Source organism: Eutrema salsugineum, unplaced genomic scaffold (genome assembly GCF_000478725.1).
Source record: "Eutrema salsugineum unplaced genomic scaffold, Eutsalg1_0 scaffold_6, whole genome shotgun sequence".
Lineage (NCBI taxonomy): Eukaryota > Viridiplantae > Streptophyta > Magnoliopsida > Brassicales > Brassicaceae > Eutrema > Eutrema salsugineum.
The window spans coordinates 6,065,059-6,078,353 of record NW_006256547.1 but is presented as its reverse complement, the minus strand read 5'-3'; the positions used below and the strand labels follow the sequence as shown (position 1 = coordinate 6,078,353).

The 13,295-nt window shown below is 35.3% G+C and overlaps 1 protein-coding gene across 1 annotated transcript; it reads right to left on the bottom strand.

Annotated features, from left to right (window-relative positions):
• Positions 1-6,781: 6,781 nt before the first annotated feature.
• LOC18013478 (glycosyltransferase family 92 protein RCOM_0530710) lies at positions 6,782-10,681 on the bottom strand. The gene is given in 8 exon segments (XM_024150923.1): positions 6,782-7,300; positions 7,382-7,456; positions 7,556-7,605; positions 7,694-7,860; positions 7,995-8,065; positions 8,206-8,483; positions 8,828-10,380; positions 10,473-10,681. Coding segments are annotated over 8 exon segments (2,763 nt in total). The 5' UTR covers positions 10,603-10,681; the 3' UTR covers positions 6,782-6,861.
• Between the last annotated feature and the right edge of the window lie 2,614 nt (positions 10,682-13,295).

Sequence of the window (13,295 nt, the reverse complement as noted above, 5' to 3'; positions counted from 1 at the left end):
GGCGACGGCCAAGCCAGTGAGCATATCGGTGGCAACGACGACGGCAGAGCTTGGTGAACTTGTGTTGTCGTTGTCGTATTGAGCCGTGACCATCGCAATCATCAATGCCAACAACAGACAAGCTAAACTCATCTGAACGAACACATTCTTGGTCATTTTGTTCGACGTTTTTTTTAAAAACGCTGCGTTTTCAATTAAGGTCGATGGATGAGAGAAGAAGATTCGGATGTGTTATTCGCTGTAGAAAATTAGATTGTTGAAAAGTGGTTTGTTTATATAGATAGAATTATCAAATATTACTGTGAGTCTGTGCCGGCTTGATCAAGAAAGCAGTTCTTGATTATGTTTGATTAGTTCTGACATTAGTTTAAAAAGGAAAAAATTTAGCTGTCATATTTCTTTTAGAAATGAAAGAAGCTAATACATCGTCAATTTGGTAGTACATTATCTTAGTTGCAAGATTTTTGATCCAGCAACGCCAAAACAAAGTCAAAAAATATTAATTAGATTTGGAAGTTTTGAATGCGGCATATAGTTCATGGTGGGCAATGAAGGGAAGTCAATTGGCTAACTCTATCAAATTTTATCCAAATATATATACACATTTTAATAAAGAACAAAAATATAGTACGTAATGAGAAGAAGAAAAATGACATACTGTATATAACAAAACATAACAATTTCTAACCAAAATAGATTATTTTTTACGATCTTATTAATTTGAAAACTTTCTCAAAAGAAGTCACAACCGATACTAAGGTTTATGATGCCTCTCCCTTACCAGAAATCTCATTGTCGGATGAGGCTATTTCAGGTATTGAATCATATCTTTTTGTGTAGGAATGATCGAGGAATTGAAGTGTATGGAAGGTGTGGTTCTGAGGCCAAATCTCTAGACATTAATGGATGCGCCAATTCAATTAAACCAATTTTTTTTTTTTGCTAAATGGTAAATATTGATTAAAATTGAAAAATTTAGGTGTTACAAATTGCGAAACAAAATGTTCGACCTAACAGATTGATCCCATGGCAAAAAACGAGAAAAAACATGGAAGCAAAATACAATCAGTATTAAAACGAGAAAAAATATGGAAGCAAAATACAATTGATCTAAGAGGCCAAGGTGGTCATAAGTGATCTCTTGTGATTTTTCCTGTATTTTCTGCCTTCTTCGTATTTTATGTATTTTGTGGTTCTGTGATAATTTCTCCAACTAGACTAAGTTTTGTTTTAAGGAAAATGCGCAATTTTAACCTTCGTATTTTGTTTATTGTGTTTAACTGCCACAAGAAATGTATGATCCAAAGGTCATAGTTTGTAATGATTACTTTGCAATTCAAAATAGAATACTCTTTATCCAAGTGGATATGATAATTGTTGTGAAATTATGTAAACTTGTCTCTTACTTTTTTCATTATGACAACATTCAGGTTCGACGTGTATTTTGGACCATTTCTCGATATACATGTATCATTTTTACTATTAGACCATGCTAATGTTTGCGTTCTCATCAATCCACAAATCAATTAGATTCTCGATATGTTATTCCGATGTGCAGTTTGTGAACGTCTAACATATTGGTGAATAATTTGGTACGATGTTATATAAAACAATCAACATTTTTTCGTAGGGATCAAATGTTTATCCGGATAATATAAACAGATTGATCAAATCGAATACGTTCGATCTGAGATCAAACTAACTCTTTCCAATTCAATTAAAATTATTTTACATGATATAAAACTGAAATCTAACATAATTTAATTACAAACAAGAAGGCTCGAACATGATTTTTTGTAATCATTGTCTTTCACGGTTCCCTTTTATATACTATGACGTGTGGAAGGCTCGAACATATTACATAAATGGTTTTTTCGGTTTTTTTTTCTTAATAACGAAATACTCTAAGGTTTGAGTCTTCAGATCATTAGTTGGGACTTGGGCAATTATATGATATAGAATTGAGAATTTGGATTCAGAAGCCAATAAATAAAACTTTGTATTGGATTATGATGTTGTATAATGGTGGGCATTGAATGGGAGAAAATATCATCTAGTTAACCTTCTTGCAAATCTATCTTTACTGATACTCACATTCATATTTAAAAAACAAAACAAAACTTGTGTTGCAATTATGACGACATTCGATGAACTTATGAACAGGTAAGACATGTAATATTATATTTATTTGTCAAAAACTATCCAAACAAAAAATAATCATATGTCAAGGAAAAAAAGTGTTTTGAGAAAAGAACGACGTGGAACCAAATTATATGGTTGAGACAGATTTTAAAATTCAAACTTCTCTATCATAAGTTTGACTTTATCAGTTTGTATATAATAGCAACTAAAAGAAAGAAAGAAAAACTTGAGCTCTACTTTCAGTTTCCCTCCAACGGCATTTCGGTTTATTATATATTTAAGTTGAATTTTCTTAGAACTATGACTAAATCAAACCGAAAGACAATTCACTTAGGTTAGAATTCATTTCAGTTTTCCTAGAGTTCAGCTTGATAATTATTAATGACTTTTATATTTTACGTGTGTTAAAATAGTTAAAGTTAAATAATCATCATTACTAGATGAACTATATACAAAATTGAGAAGCAAATTTTTTTATTTTTTAAGAGAGAAGCAAGAAGATTCTTTGTAATGGATATCGTTATAAACATACGATTCAAAACAAAATTTTCATTTTCAAGAAATAAGAATCCAATTACATTAACTAAGAAGGTAGACTTATTAATAAAGATGGAACAGATGGGAAACTTTATTAAGGAACATGTTTACGGGTGAAAGTCTCTTCTCCTTTTTTATTCATATATGGTTCAATTTAATTATTAACTTGAGTTGTTTTTGTAGTAAAGAAAAATAAGCTTATCAATGGACGATGAACTTGAGTTGATTTTGATAATACTTTAAGGCTAGTGCTAGCTCTTGTTCCAGCATAATTTGCACATTCGTTTATTTCTTCTCAACTAATAGAGTGTATCTTTCAAGTTTCAACCACTAAACCACCATTGGTTATGAACAAGAAGTTGTAACTTTGTAAAAACTCTTTTTTTTTTTCATTTCATTTTGTTCACGTTCCAAAATCATCGTTTAGTTTTTATAACGGACGTAATCAATCACGTTACACGTCACAAGACATCTGTTTACAATTTTAACACACACAAACACAAATGAAAAATTGAACAAATTAAGAGAGACAAAATGTGGCAACAAAAAAAGAAATAAAAAGAGCAACAAAACTCACACAAGTCATGAAAACCCGAAATAAAGAGTTATGTTATTAACTCAGAAGATGAAACCAGCGACCAGAGCCACGGTGGCTGCGACCAAACCGGTGAACATATCGGCAGCAACAATGACGGCGGAGCTTGGCTTCATCATGGAAGGTCCAGGAGCCGGTGCGTGATCGTGGCCGTCGCCTTCGTGGTGGTCGTGATCGTCGTGCTTTTCCTGAGCCGAGACCATCGCAAACATAGCCAACAAAAGACAAGCCACAGTGATCTGAACAAGAACCTTCTTCATCATGTTTGTTGGACGCTGTTGTTTTTGAAACAAGCTGCGTAATTTAGTTAGGTTGATGAATGTGAGGGAAAGACTCGGATGTGTTTTTTGTTATGAAAATGAAATTGTTGAAAGTTGGTTTATATAGAGAAGTTAGACACCTCAAGGTGTAAACAAGCTTCTATAAAGAATATTTTGTTTGTCCTTTTTTCCAGCTTGCAATTATTTATAGTATTTGATTGTTGACTTTCACGATTGCTAAATAATTTGACATGTGGGAGAGGCTTGAACCTAAATTTTATTTTGTTTTTGTAAATCTTGAATTGTTCTTAGGATTGGTCAGTCAATAGATGATTAATTGGAAATGTATTTGGTGGAGAACTGAGAATTTGGATTTTAAAGACAAAATAATTTGATTGAATGCCGATTATAAGAAGTGTTAATACAGATATCGAATAATGGTGTAATGAAAGGAGGGGAAAATGGATTGACTCCTCTAATCAAAATATCAAAAGAAAAAAAAATCTTTTAGGGAGTTTTTTTGAATATTTTGTTACATTATACGAAATAGCCCTAGTAAAAACGCCCCCAAACTTAACCTTATAAAATTTGCCATGCCATTATGACGACATTCGATTGACATGACGTATGCCTGTAATTATATATATATATATATATATATATATATATTTGTCGAAATAGTTTAAGTTAGTTTAAGTTAGTTTAAGATTGTTTTAAGAACTTATGGGTGCTTTAGGAAAAAGGACGTGGAGCCAAATTATTTTGTATAATGGTCGAAGCAAATAAATAAAAGAAAATTTGCAGCTTCCTTCCGTTAACTACGCCCTCGTTATTAAGGTCTCCAAAAAAAGAAAGAAATCTGCTCAAATTGAATCTCCCTCTATTTGGTCTAGTCGAATTGAAAACGCTTAAACTTTTTCATTTTTATATGAATGATATCAAATTTCCAAATGTTTCGATTCTAAAAATAAGACATAAAATTGATAGAAAAAAAAATCAAAAAGTCAATCGGTAGTCCATGAAGATTAGTTTATAAAAAATTATTTTTGGTGATGAGAATATCATCTCTATCATCACCAAAAAAAGTATTCTGCCGATCGATTTTAATCTCTCTGTTTTTGTATAAAATATACTTATATTAATTGTAAACCATGGTTACGATCCAAAGAAGACGTAAACTTGTTGCCAAAATGTCTAAACTAAATACATAATTGAAATACAGAATATGATAAAGATAGGATATGTTAGGATATTAGGTTAATTGTAGATAATAACTGTGACCTCCTTCAAGAGAGCTAGTTTTTCTGTCATAAAGGCAAAGAACAAAGCTCGTAATGCCTTCGATTAGTTTTCTACATTTTGAAAATTCGATCTCATACAGGCACACAGCTGATGTTGTGTTTCCGAAATAAATCTCTATCGTAGGTTTAACTTTATCGGTTTGTCTCTAATAGCCTCTATAAAAAACGCTATCTTTATTTTCAGTTTCCTTCCAGCGGCATTTCGTTTATGATGGAATTCAGTTTAATTCTCTTAGAACTCTGACTAAATCAAATCTAAAGACATCTCACTTAGGTTAGAGTTCATTTCAGTATTCCTAGCTAAGTGTTTTCAGCTTGGTAGTGACTTATATTTTACGTGTGTTAAATCAGTTAGAATTAAAACAATAATTATTACTAGATGAACTAGTTAAATTGGAAAATAAGATGTTTCTTTGTAATGAATATAAGATTTAAAACATCTTGCTCCCCCCCCCCATAATTTGAGCATTTGTTTATCTTTTTTCAACTAATAGAGTGAATTTCTTAATCATTAAACTACCATGAATTGGTTACAAACAAACATGGTGAAAACTCTCTTTTTCATTTTTCACGTTCCAAAATCAGCGTTTAGTTTTTAATAACGAACGTAAACAAACACGTCACCTTAACATGTTCGACCCAAAAAAAAAAAAACAAACACGTCACATGACATTTGTTTACAATTTGAATACACATACACACACAAATGAAAAATTGAACAAACTAAGAGAGATACAAAATGTGGCAACAATAAAAGAAGAAAAAAAGACCAACAGCTCACACATGTCACACTAGTCATGAAAACCCGAAATAAAGAGTTATGTTATTTAACTCAGTAGATGAAACCAGCGACTAGAGCCACAGTGGCTGCGATCAAACCGGTGAACATATCGGCGGCAAAAATGACGGCGGAGCTTGGTTTCATAGTGGAAGGTTCAGGTGTCGATGCGTGATCGTGGCCGTCGCCTTCGTGGTGGTCGTGATCATCATGCTCCTCCTGAGCCGAGACCATCGCAATCATTGCCAACAGAAGACAAGCTACAGTGATCTGAACAAGAATCTTCTTCATCATGTTTGTCGGATGTGTTTTCTGAAGAAGTTCAAAAAAAAGCTGTGTAATTTAGTAAGGTATGAGGAATGTGAGAGAAAGACTCGGGTGTGAATGAAAATGAGATTGCTGAAGTTGGTTTATATAGAGAAGTCATAGAATTTAGAAACCTTATGGTTATATGTCCTTTTGTCCAGCTTGCTCAAGGCAACAATTCTTTATAGTTTTGATTGTTGACTTTCACAATTGCTATCTAATAATGACATGTCGAAGGCTTGAACATGAATTTATTTTATTTATTTTTTCAGCGCTTGAACATGAATTATACTTGCTATTTTGTTCTTGTAAATCTCGAACTGTTCTGAGGATCCATTTGTCAGTCAATAGATAATTAATTGGGAAATTATTTGGTGGAGAAATTTGGATTAAAAGACCCAAAAAGTCCATTTAATACCGATTACGAAGTATATTGATTTCGAGAAATTATCATTTCCTATAATTAACTATTTTGGGAAAATAAAATAAACTATTTTGGGGAAATGTTGTTGAATATTTTTGTTACATCATATGAATGGCCCTAATACACATGCCCCCAAAATCTTATAAAATTTGCATTGCCATTATGACGACATTCGATTGACATGATTATGGTGTATGTGTTAATAACTTAAGGGTGTTTTAGGAAAAAGGACGTGGGGTCAAATTATTTTGTATATGGTCGAAACAAAAAGAAAAAACAATGCAGATTCATCTCAGCTTCCTTCAAACATCTATGCCCTAGCTTAGGTCTTAAACCAAAAAAAAAAAAAAACAAAAATTGCTCAAATTGAATCTCCCTTTATTTGGTCAAATTGAATTGAAAATTTAGATTTCACACTTAAAGTTTTTCAATCTTTATATGAATGATATCAAATTGTTGAGATGTTTCGATTCTATAAACAAGACATAAAAGTTTTATCATTCATATGATGATGATTATCATCCTTGCCTGCGAACAGCCCTTGACGCCATAGCTCGCAGATTAGCTCTGGCCAGTGAAAGATTAGAAGCAGATGAAGAAGAAATTGGCCCCGCTGCCTCCGTAACGCCAAACGCAGACGCAAATTCCTGCCGCTGTAACCTCAACGCAAATGCAGCATCCCTATCTTGATCCAACCTCATACTTGCTACTCTCCTCCTTCTCTCGCTTCTCTCGCTTCTCTCTTCAGACACAAGTAATCTCGAAAGATCCTCTCTCTGCAACCTATCTTGATCCCTGTTTCTGCTTCTTAGCCTTTGATTAGAGTTTCTAGGACTCAGCGTTTCCTTGCCTATCAAGTTAGCAGATGCAGCAGCTCTCTGTGCTTCGACTTCTTTAGGAAACAAAAGCTGGATTGTGTTCCAAAGAACAGTATTGACCGTACAATATCTTCCATTTCTGCGTATATAAAATAGCTTTGTCATGTAAATTTCTAATCTTTCGATCTGAAAAAAACTCATCAAATTTGATTCTATTTACCCGACTAGTTGCCTGCATTTAGGGCATTTCCTTCCACACTTATCCGCCGCAGATCGCAAACACTTCTTGCAAAAGCTAGATAGACCCAAAATTGAACAACTCAATACCAATTCACCATTGATAATAGAAAAAGAGAGAGATAGTTTTGAGTTGTGCATGTGTTAATCTGACTACCTGTGTCCACAAGTTGTAGTACTTGGCTCAAAGCAAATCTCAAGACATATCTGCAGAATCAACAAAGCAAATTCCAAGTCTAAGAACCCAAATCAAGGAATTAGGGGCAAAAAAGAGTCTCAAGATTCAGATTCATACTGCACAAGACAATTCGTCTCGAAGCTTATCAATGCAAGGAAGCACAACAGAAGTTGCGTTCTTCTCCTCTGACAATATCTTCTCATCCTTTTCTACTCTCTTCTCTTCTTGTGTATCTGCTTTGGTCTCTCTGTTCTTCTTGTTCTTCTTCTCTGCAGATTTCTCTTCTACAACCACAACAGATGAGAATTCAATGAAACTATCTCTGTGTCTAATTTCATGGATCCTAATGTTTCCAACAAACCAAGTTTCGATTTTTCGATAATCCTTAAAAAAGCTAATAAATCAATAACGAAAGTACCTTCAGTCCTGATCACTTCTTCAAGATCAACAACAGGTAACGGAATAGGGCTTTGCTTAATCCGCTGCTTCCTGAAATTCCCAAGGAAAAAAAAGGATATTGAACGAATTTCATAAATCCCATTTCCCACAATTACAGAATAAAAAAACAGTGGATGTATTGATAATGCCCAAATCAGAAGAAGCCTAAAGAAAATCAAATTTTGGTTTACCTTCTTGAACCAGAAGAAGGTGGGGTTGTTTTAAAGAGCAAATTGGATCGTCTCCTTCGCTTTGAAGAACTTCTTTCAGGGGTATCATCTACCACGAAGCTAGCGATAATCAGGTCCTCCTCGTCCCAACCCGCCATTGCCGCCGCCGATTTGAATCTCGGGCTGATGAAAATGCTTGCGTTCTCACCGTACTTCTCACTCGCCATTGTTGCTTCGTTCGATCCATTTCCGAAGCGATAGGTACCTCTGGATGGTGTTTCACTCACCATTTTCTGGATCTAGGGTTCGATTTTTCCTGTTGATTCCTGAGAACGCTCCGGAAAGAGGACAGAGAAAGGGATAATATTTGTCTCAACGGTCGGATTTCTTTTTGAAAAATCTTGATTTCCTCGCAATTCCTACTTTTGGGCTTTTGGGCCTTTTGACTTCTTAGCAATATACATTTGGTTTTTTTTCTGTCTGTTTTTACGTATATATCTTCCATAGTTCTTTACTTGAGTTGTGTTTTGTTGAACTGCCATATTTACTTCACTAAATCAAAAATATCAATGAAATTTAACAAGAAACTATGTAATATTGTGTGACTAATGGGCTTTATTAAGCTGTTTTTCTTTTTTTAAACTTTCGAGCTATCCTATTATGGTCCGTCCTCTGCTCGTTCCCACAGTAAACGCTGCGTTTTAACATTCTTGAAATTCTCTAACACCTGATCTCTAAGCCCCGTATCTCTCACCTCGCAGAATCTGTCGGCCCAATCAGGTGGCTCAACGGGTCGGGTTCCCAAACCTGGTGCTCGATCTCTCGACCCGACATTCTCTTCGTTTTGCCAATCCGCCACGTATGTCGCGACTCTCCTGTAAAACTTCTCTTTAAAAACCTCCCAAACTTGATATTTGTAGTGGTTAATCACCATGGTCTCTTTATCCACGTCAACAAATGTGAATCCATCTTTGAGGTGAAAATGGTGGATCACGTTGATAAGCGTCGCGTTCATCGCTTCTGGCCGGAGTATGCTCTTGTGTCTCTCCGGCAATGCCACACGGCAAGTGTATCCCGCCGTGACTCCACCACGAGGTCGATTTTTCAGACCTGACGGCCCGAAACTATGGCACGGCGTTCGTATTTCACCGATCTCACCGGAAGCAGTGTAATTTCTGATGACGCTAGTTAGGCTTTGACCGGAAGGGATGTAGTAGAACTCGTCGACGTCGATAAACGCGATCCAATCGCAATCGCTCCGTGCTCGAATCGCACAATTGGAAAATCCGGCTTCTTGAGTCTTAATCCATGGCCAGAAATGTCTTGAAATGTTGTAACCTCGGCTTTCCAGATCCTTTATCTCGGCGATTATGTCGTCGTCGCTGTTGTTGTCGTAGATGAACCACCGTTGAACACCGATTCCAGCGTGATACATCACCCATTCTCTTAAAACCGCGGCTGCGTTTCGCGTCATAGTGCAAACGCACATCTCGAACGGTTTCCTTCGCGGCGAGTGAATGATCCGACCCGGTTGAGCGATCGATGGAAGCATTCCGGTCCCTCCTTTGATTCTAACCGAGACTTTAACCGGCCCATGGACCGATTTTGGGCCGTCTAACACAGCTAATGGTGTTCTGCACCGTACGATCTCTTGTGCCGCTGAGATTACGTCTGCTCTTATTAACCGATTGTGTTTCGCGAAATCCCAGCCGTACACACACTCGTATCTCGACACGTCAGCAACTCTTCCTGGCCGTAGATTCAGCCCCTTGACAAAAACCACCGTGGAGTTATCGTGGTCGATCACGGCGTCATAAACCAGCCAATCCCACCGGTGAGTGGGCCCAGCAGGGACGTGATCATCCGTCGTCCATCTCGAAACGGCAAGCGATATGGTGTAGCCACGTGGCGTTTCAGGACACCGTATGATCTGACCGCCGAATTCTTCGCTGTCGATGGCCGTCGGATGCTCCTTTCGTAGCTTCGACGAATCGCCTCCGGTGGAGAAAACGCAAACGAGATCGTCTTTTGTAAATAACCGAAGCGACTGAGGGTATTTAAGGAAAACCAGTGTCTGCTCAGGTAATTTCACCGCCTCACGAATCGAAACCGCCGGAGAAGACGTTACAGACTCGCCGAGAACCGCCTTGGCCGTTGAGAAGCTTAACGTCGAACGTACCACTGGACGAAACTTCCCTGCGAAATTTGATTTCAGTTTCTGGTAAACAATAAACCGTTCGAATTTGAAAATGAAATTTAAAAAAAAACTGTTCAAGTCATTGATTTACCTTTGAAGACGAACATGGTAGAGAAGAGAACGAAGGAGACGACAAACAGAACGACGAACCAGAAGAACCTCTTCCACGAAATAAAGACGTCGCCGCCGCAAACACCATCGAGTTTCCTACGATTTTTCATCTCCTACTTACGCCGCCGCAACCGCCGGCGATGATTGGAGAAGAAGCTCTGCTATAAGTTTTTTTCCGGTAAATGAAAATGTTGGGGCCCGCGAGGATATAGGATGATGATTAGCAGTAGGATAGAAATTTGTAATTCTGTAATGTCTGTTTTGTTTTGTTTTGTTCTTCGATTACGGCGAATAGAAAGGTAAATAAGGAATTTTGTTTTTTATCTTTCCTCAAGAATATCAAGGAAAACAAAAAAAAATAAATCAGGAACTAGGAGAACGAGAAAAAAAGACGGCTCACTAAAACTAGTAAACTACTGGTCTCCTGTCAAATTTAATTGCTTTTTAAAGAAAACGAATCAATTTACTTTCTTTGACGGTTTTTTATCTTTCTTTTACTTCACTTTTTGACATTTGAGTTTGAGAAAAATTTACGTATTAATTTCTCCGGTAATTAATAAAAAAAGAGTAATCATGTAATTTTCAAATAAAATAAATTAAGATTCGGATACCTTGCGTATTACATTTTCACGTCGCCGTCTTTACTTTTACAGCTTTTCTTTGATAGTGAGTTTCAGAAAATTTCACTTTAGTATCAACTTCTCCTCCCGTAACTAAAGTCTTTTTGTTCTTGCAAATATTGAAAAAAAAAATTAGATTCGGATACCTTGCGTGTTAGATTTTCACAGCTTCTATATATCTAATGACTTTTAATTATAGATAGTATTTACTCTTTTTTGTTTTGATTTTCCGAGTGAGGCATGATCCTCATTAGGTAGTACATCTTGCATTTGACTAAAATTGCACCAGTTTTTATGGAAAAAAATATGACCCAATTTTCAAATTTCAATAAAACAAAATTGACAACATATCTTCACAACAGAGACAATATCGGTTTGAACCGTAGACAACTCTTCAGCCGAAATTTAACTAAACCAACCAAAACTTACATAAAATCCAACTTCTGAGACAGCAATCGCAGCAACTGTTATATCCAAACACCAGATAATTTCGAAAGCCTTTTTGGGCCCACTGATTCACCGTAAGGTTCAACATAAATCTTTGTTTCAGTCAACATCCATGCTATAAGAATATTTGCCTTTACATTTTGAAACCAATTTTTTGTTTGATAAATCTACAAATACTAGATTAAAGAAAATGAATTTCAAAATCGTTCTTAAAAACATTTTGAAGTTATAAATAAACTTTTTTGGTGCGACATTATTTATAAACATTTATAATCTCTGTTTAAGGTGAATATGAAGAAATAGAGAAAGATTTGTGATCAGGTAGAAAGTTGCCGCAGATGCAATAATCAAAATGATGTTTACCCTATTCCTCAGAAAATAATGTTGTTGACGGCAAGTTTCAAGACTGGCATCTTTTGAATTCAGTCAAGCTGATAAAGTTTTAGCTAGACATGTGTTTTTTCGTAAGTAACTACTAATTGTTAGTCTTTGGTTTTTTATTTCAGTATTTAATATTTATGAACGTGTTTGAGTTAAAATAGCATAAAACTATAAATTAAGATTCAGAGATTTATGTCACCATTATGTTATACTCATACGTAATTCATCCATGTTATTTGAAGGCTTTTGTGATGATAAGAAAAGTCTGGTTGTGTTATAATTAAAACAGTTATTAGAATAGAACAACATGAATTTCATAGTCGTGCTTAGAAACACTTATAGGTATAAATAAATAAAAAAATTGTGCTAGCCTTGTGCAATAAAAAGTAGTTCGCCCGTTGTCTACCATTTTACTCAGATAGGCATGGCATTGTTGGCTCATCCTCTTCTTTCCTAAACAATTTTTAGGTTTTTGCTTGGATTTTGACGTTTTTTTATCTGATAAAAATATTTAACATTGGAGAAAAAATTAAAAATACCTAACTATTTAATATTTATTAGAAAAATACATGAATATTTAGTGTTGTTAAAAACTACTTGAACTAATTTTTTGATCCAATTAAAAACTCAAACTATTAAATTTTTTTAGTTTTCTTCCTGCGATTTAACAACTGTTAATGTTAACGGGTTAGCGCTTGTTGGCAACATCATTGATTTAACAATTATTAAAATTTTGTCGAATACTAAACGCTTGTTGGTGTCCATGATTCGTATTTCTTGGACGAGATAAAGAAGCGGTTGTGGAGGGTTGTGGAGAAAGAGGCATGGTCCACTTCTTTCATGGGTTTGGAAGAGAGATATCAGTAAATACACACCGATGGACGTCAGAGCTTAATTGCAATTTGCTTTAATGGAGGATGAATAGAGTTGTAAAATATATGCAAAAGAATTAACTCATATGATGTTCACGGCTGTGAAAATTAAAGAAAAACAGAGAAACATTGAGTAAAGCTAGAGAAGGATTGAGGAAGATGAAGAGAAAGAGCGTACTCTTTGACCCAGAAAAGTATGTCGTCAATAGCAATCATCGAAATTTTTGTTTCCTTTGAACTCATATCGGCTAATGAAAACCCAGTTTGGACCGTACTTTTTGTACGACTAATTACTCGTCTTGTACCTTTTGTAAACTTTATAACAACTATTTTTTATAAAATAATTAATTTTCAAAATTATTTAATTTAATTGAAAGTAAAAAAAAAAACTTGGCGTTCGCGCGGGTTAATCCTTAGTTTGGTAAGGATTTAAAATATTTGGGACTTTGAATATTTCAAGACGAAGGTGTAGACCAAAAAATA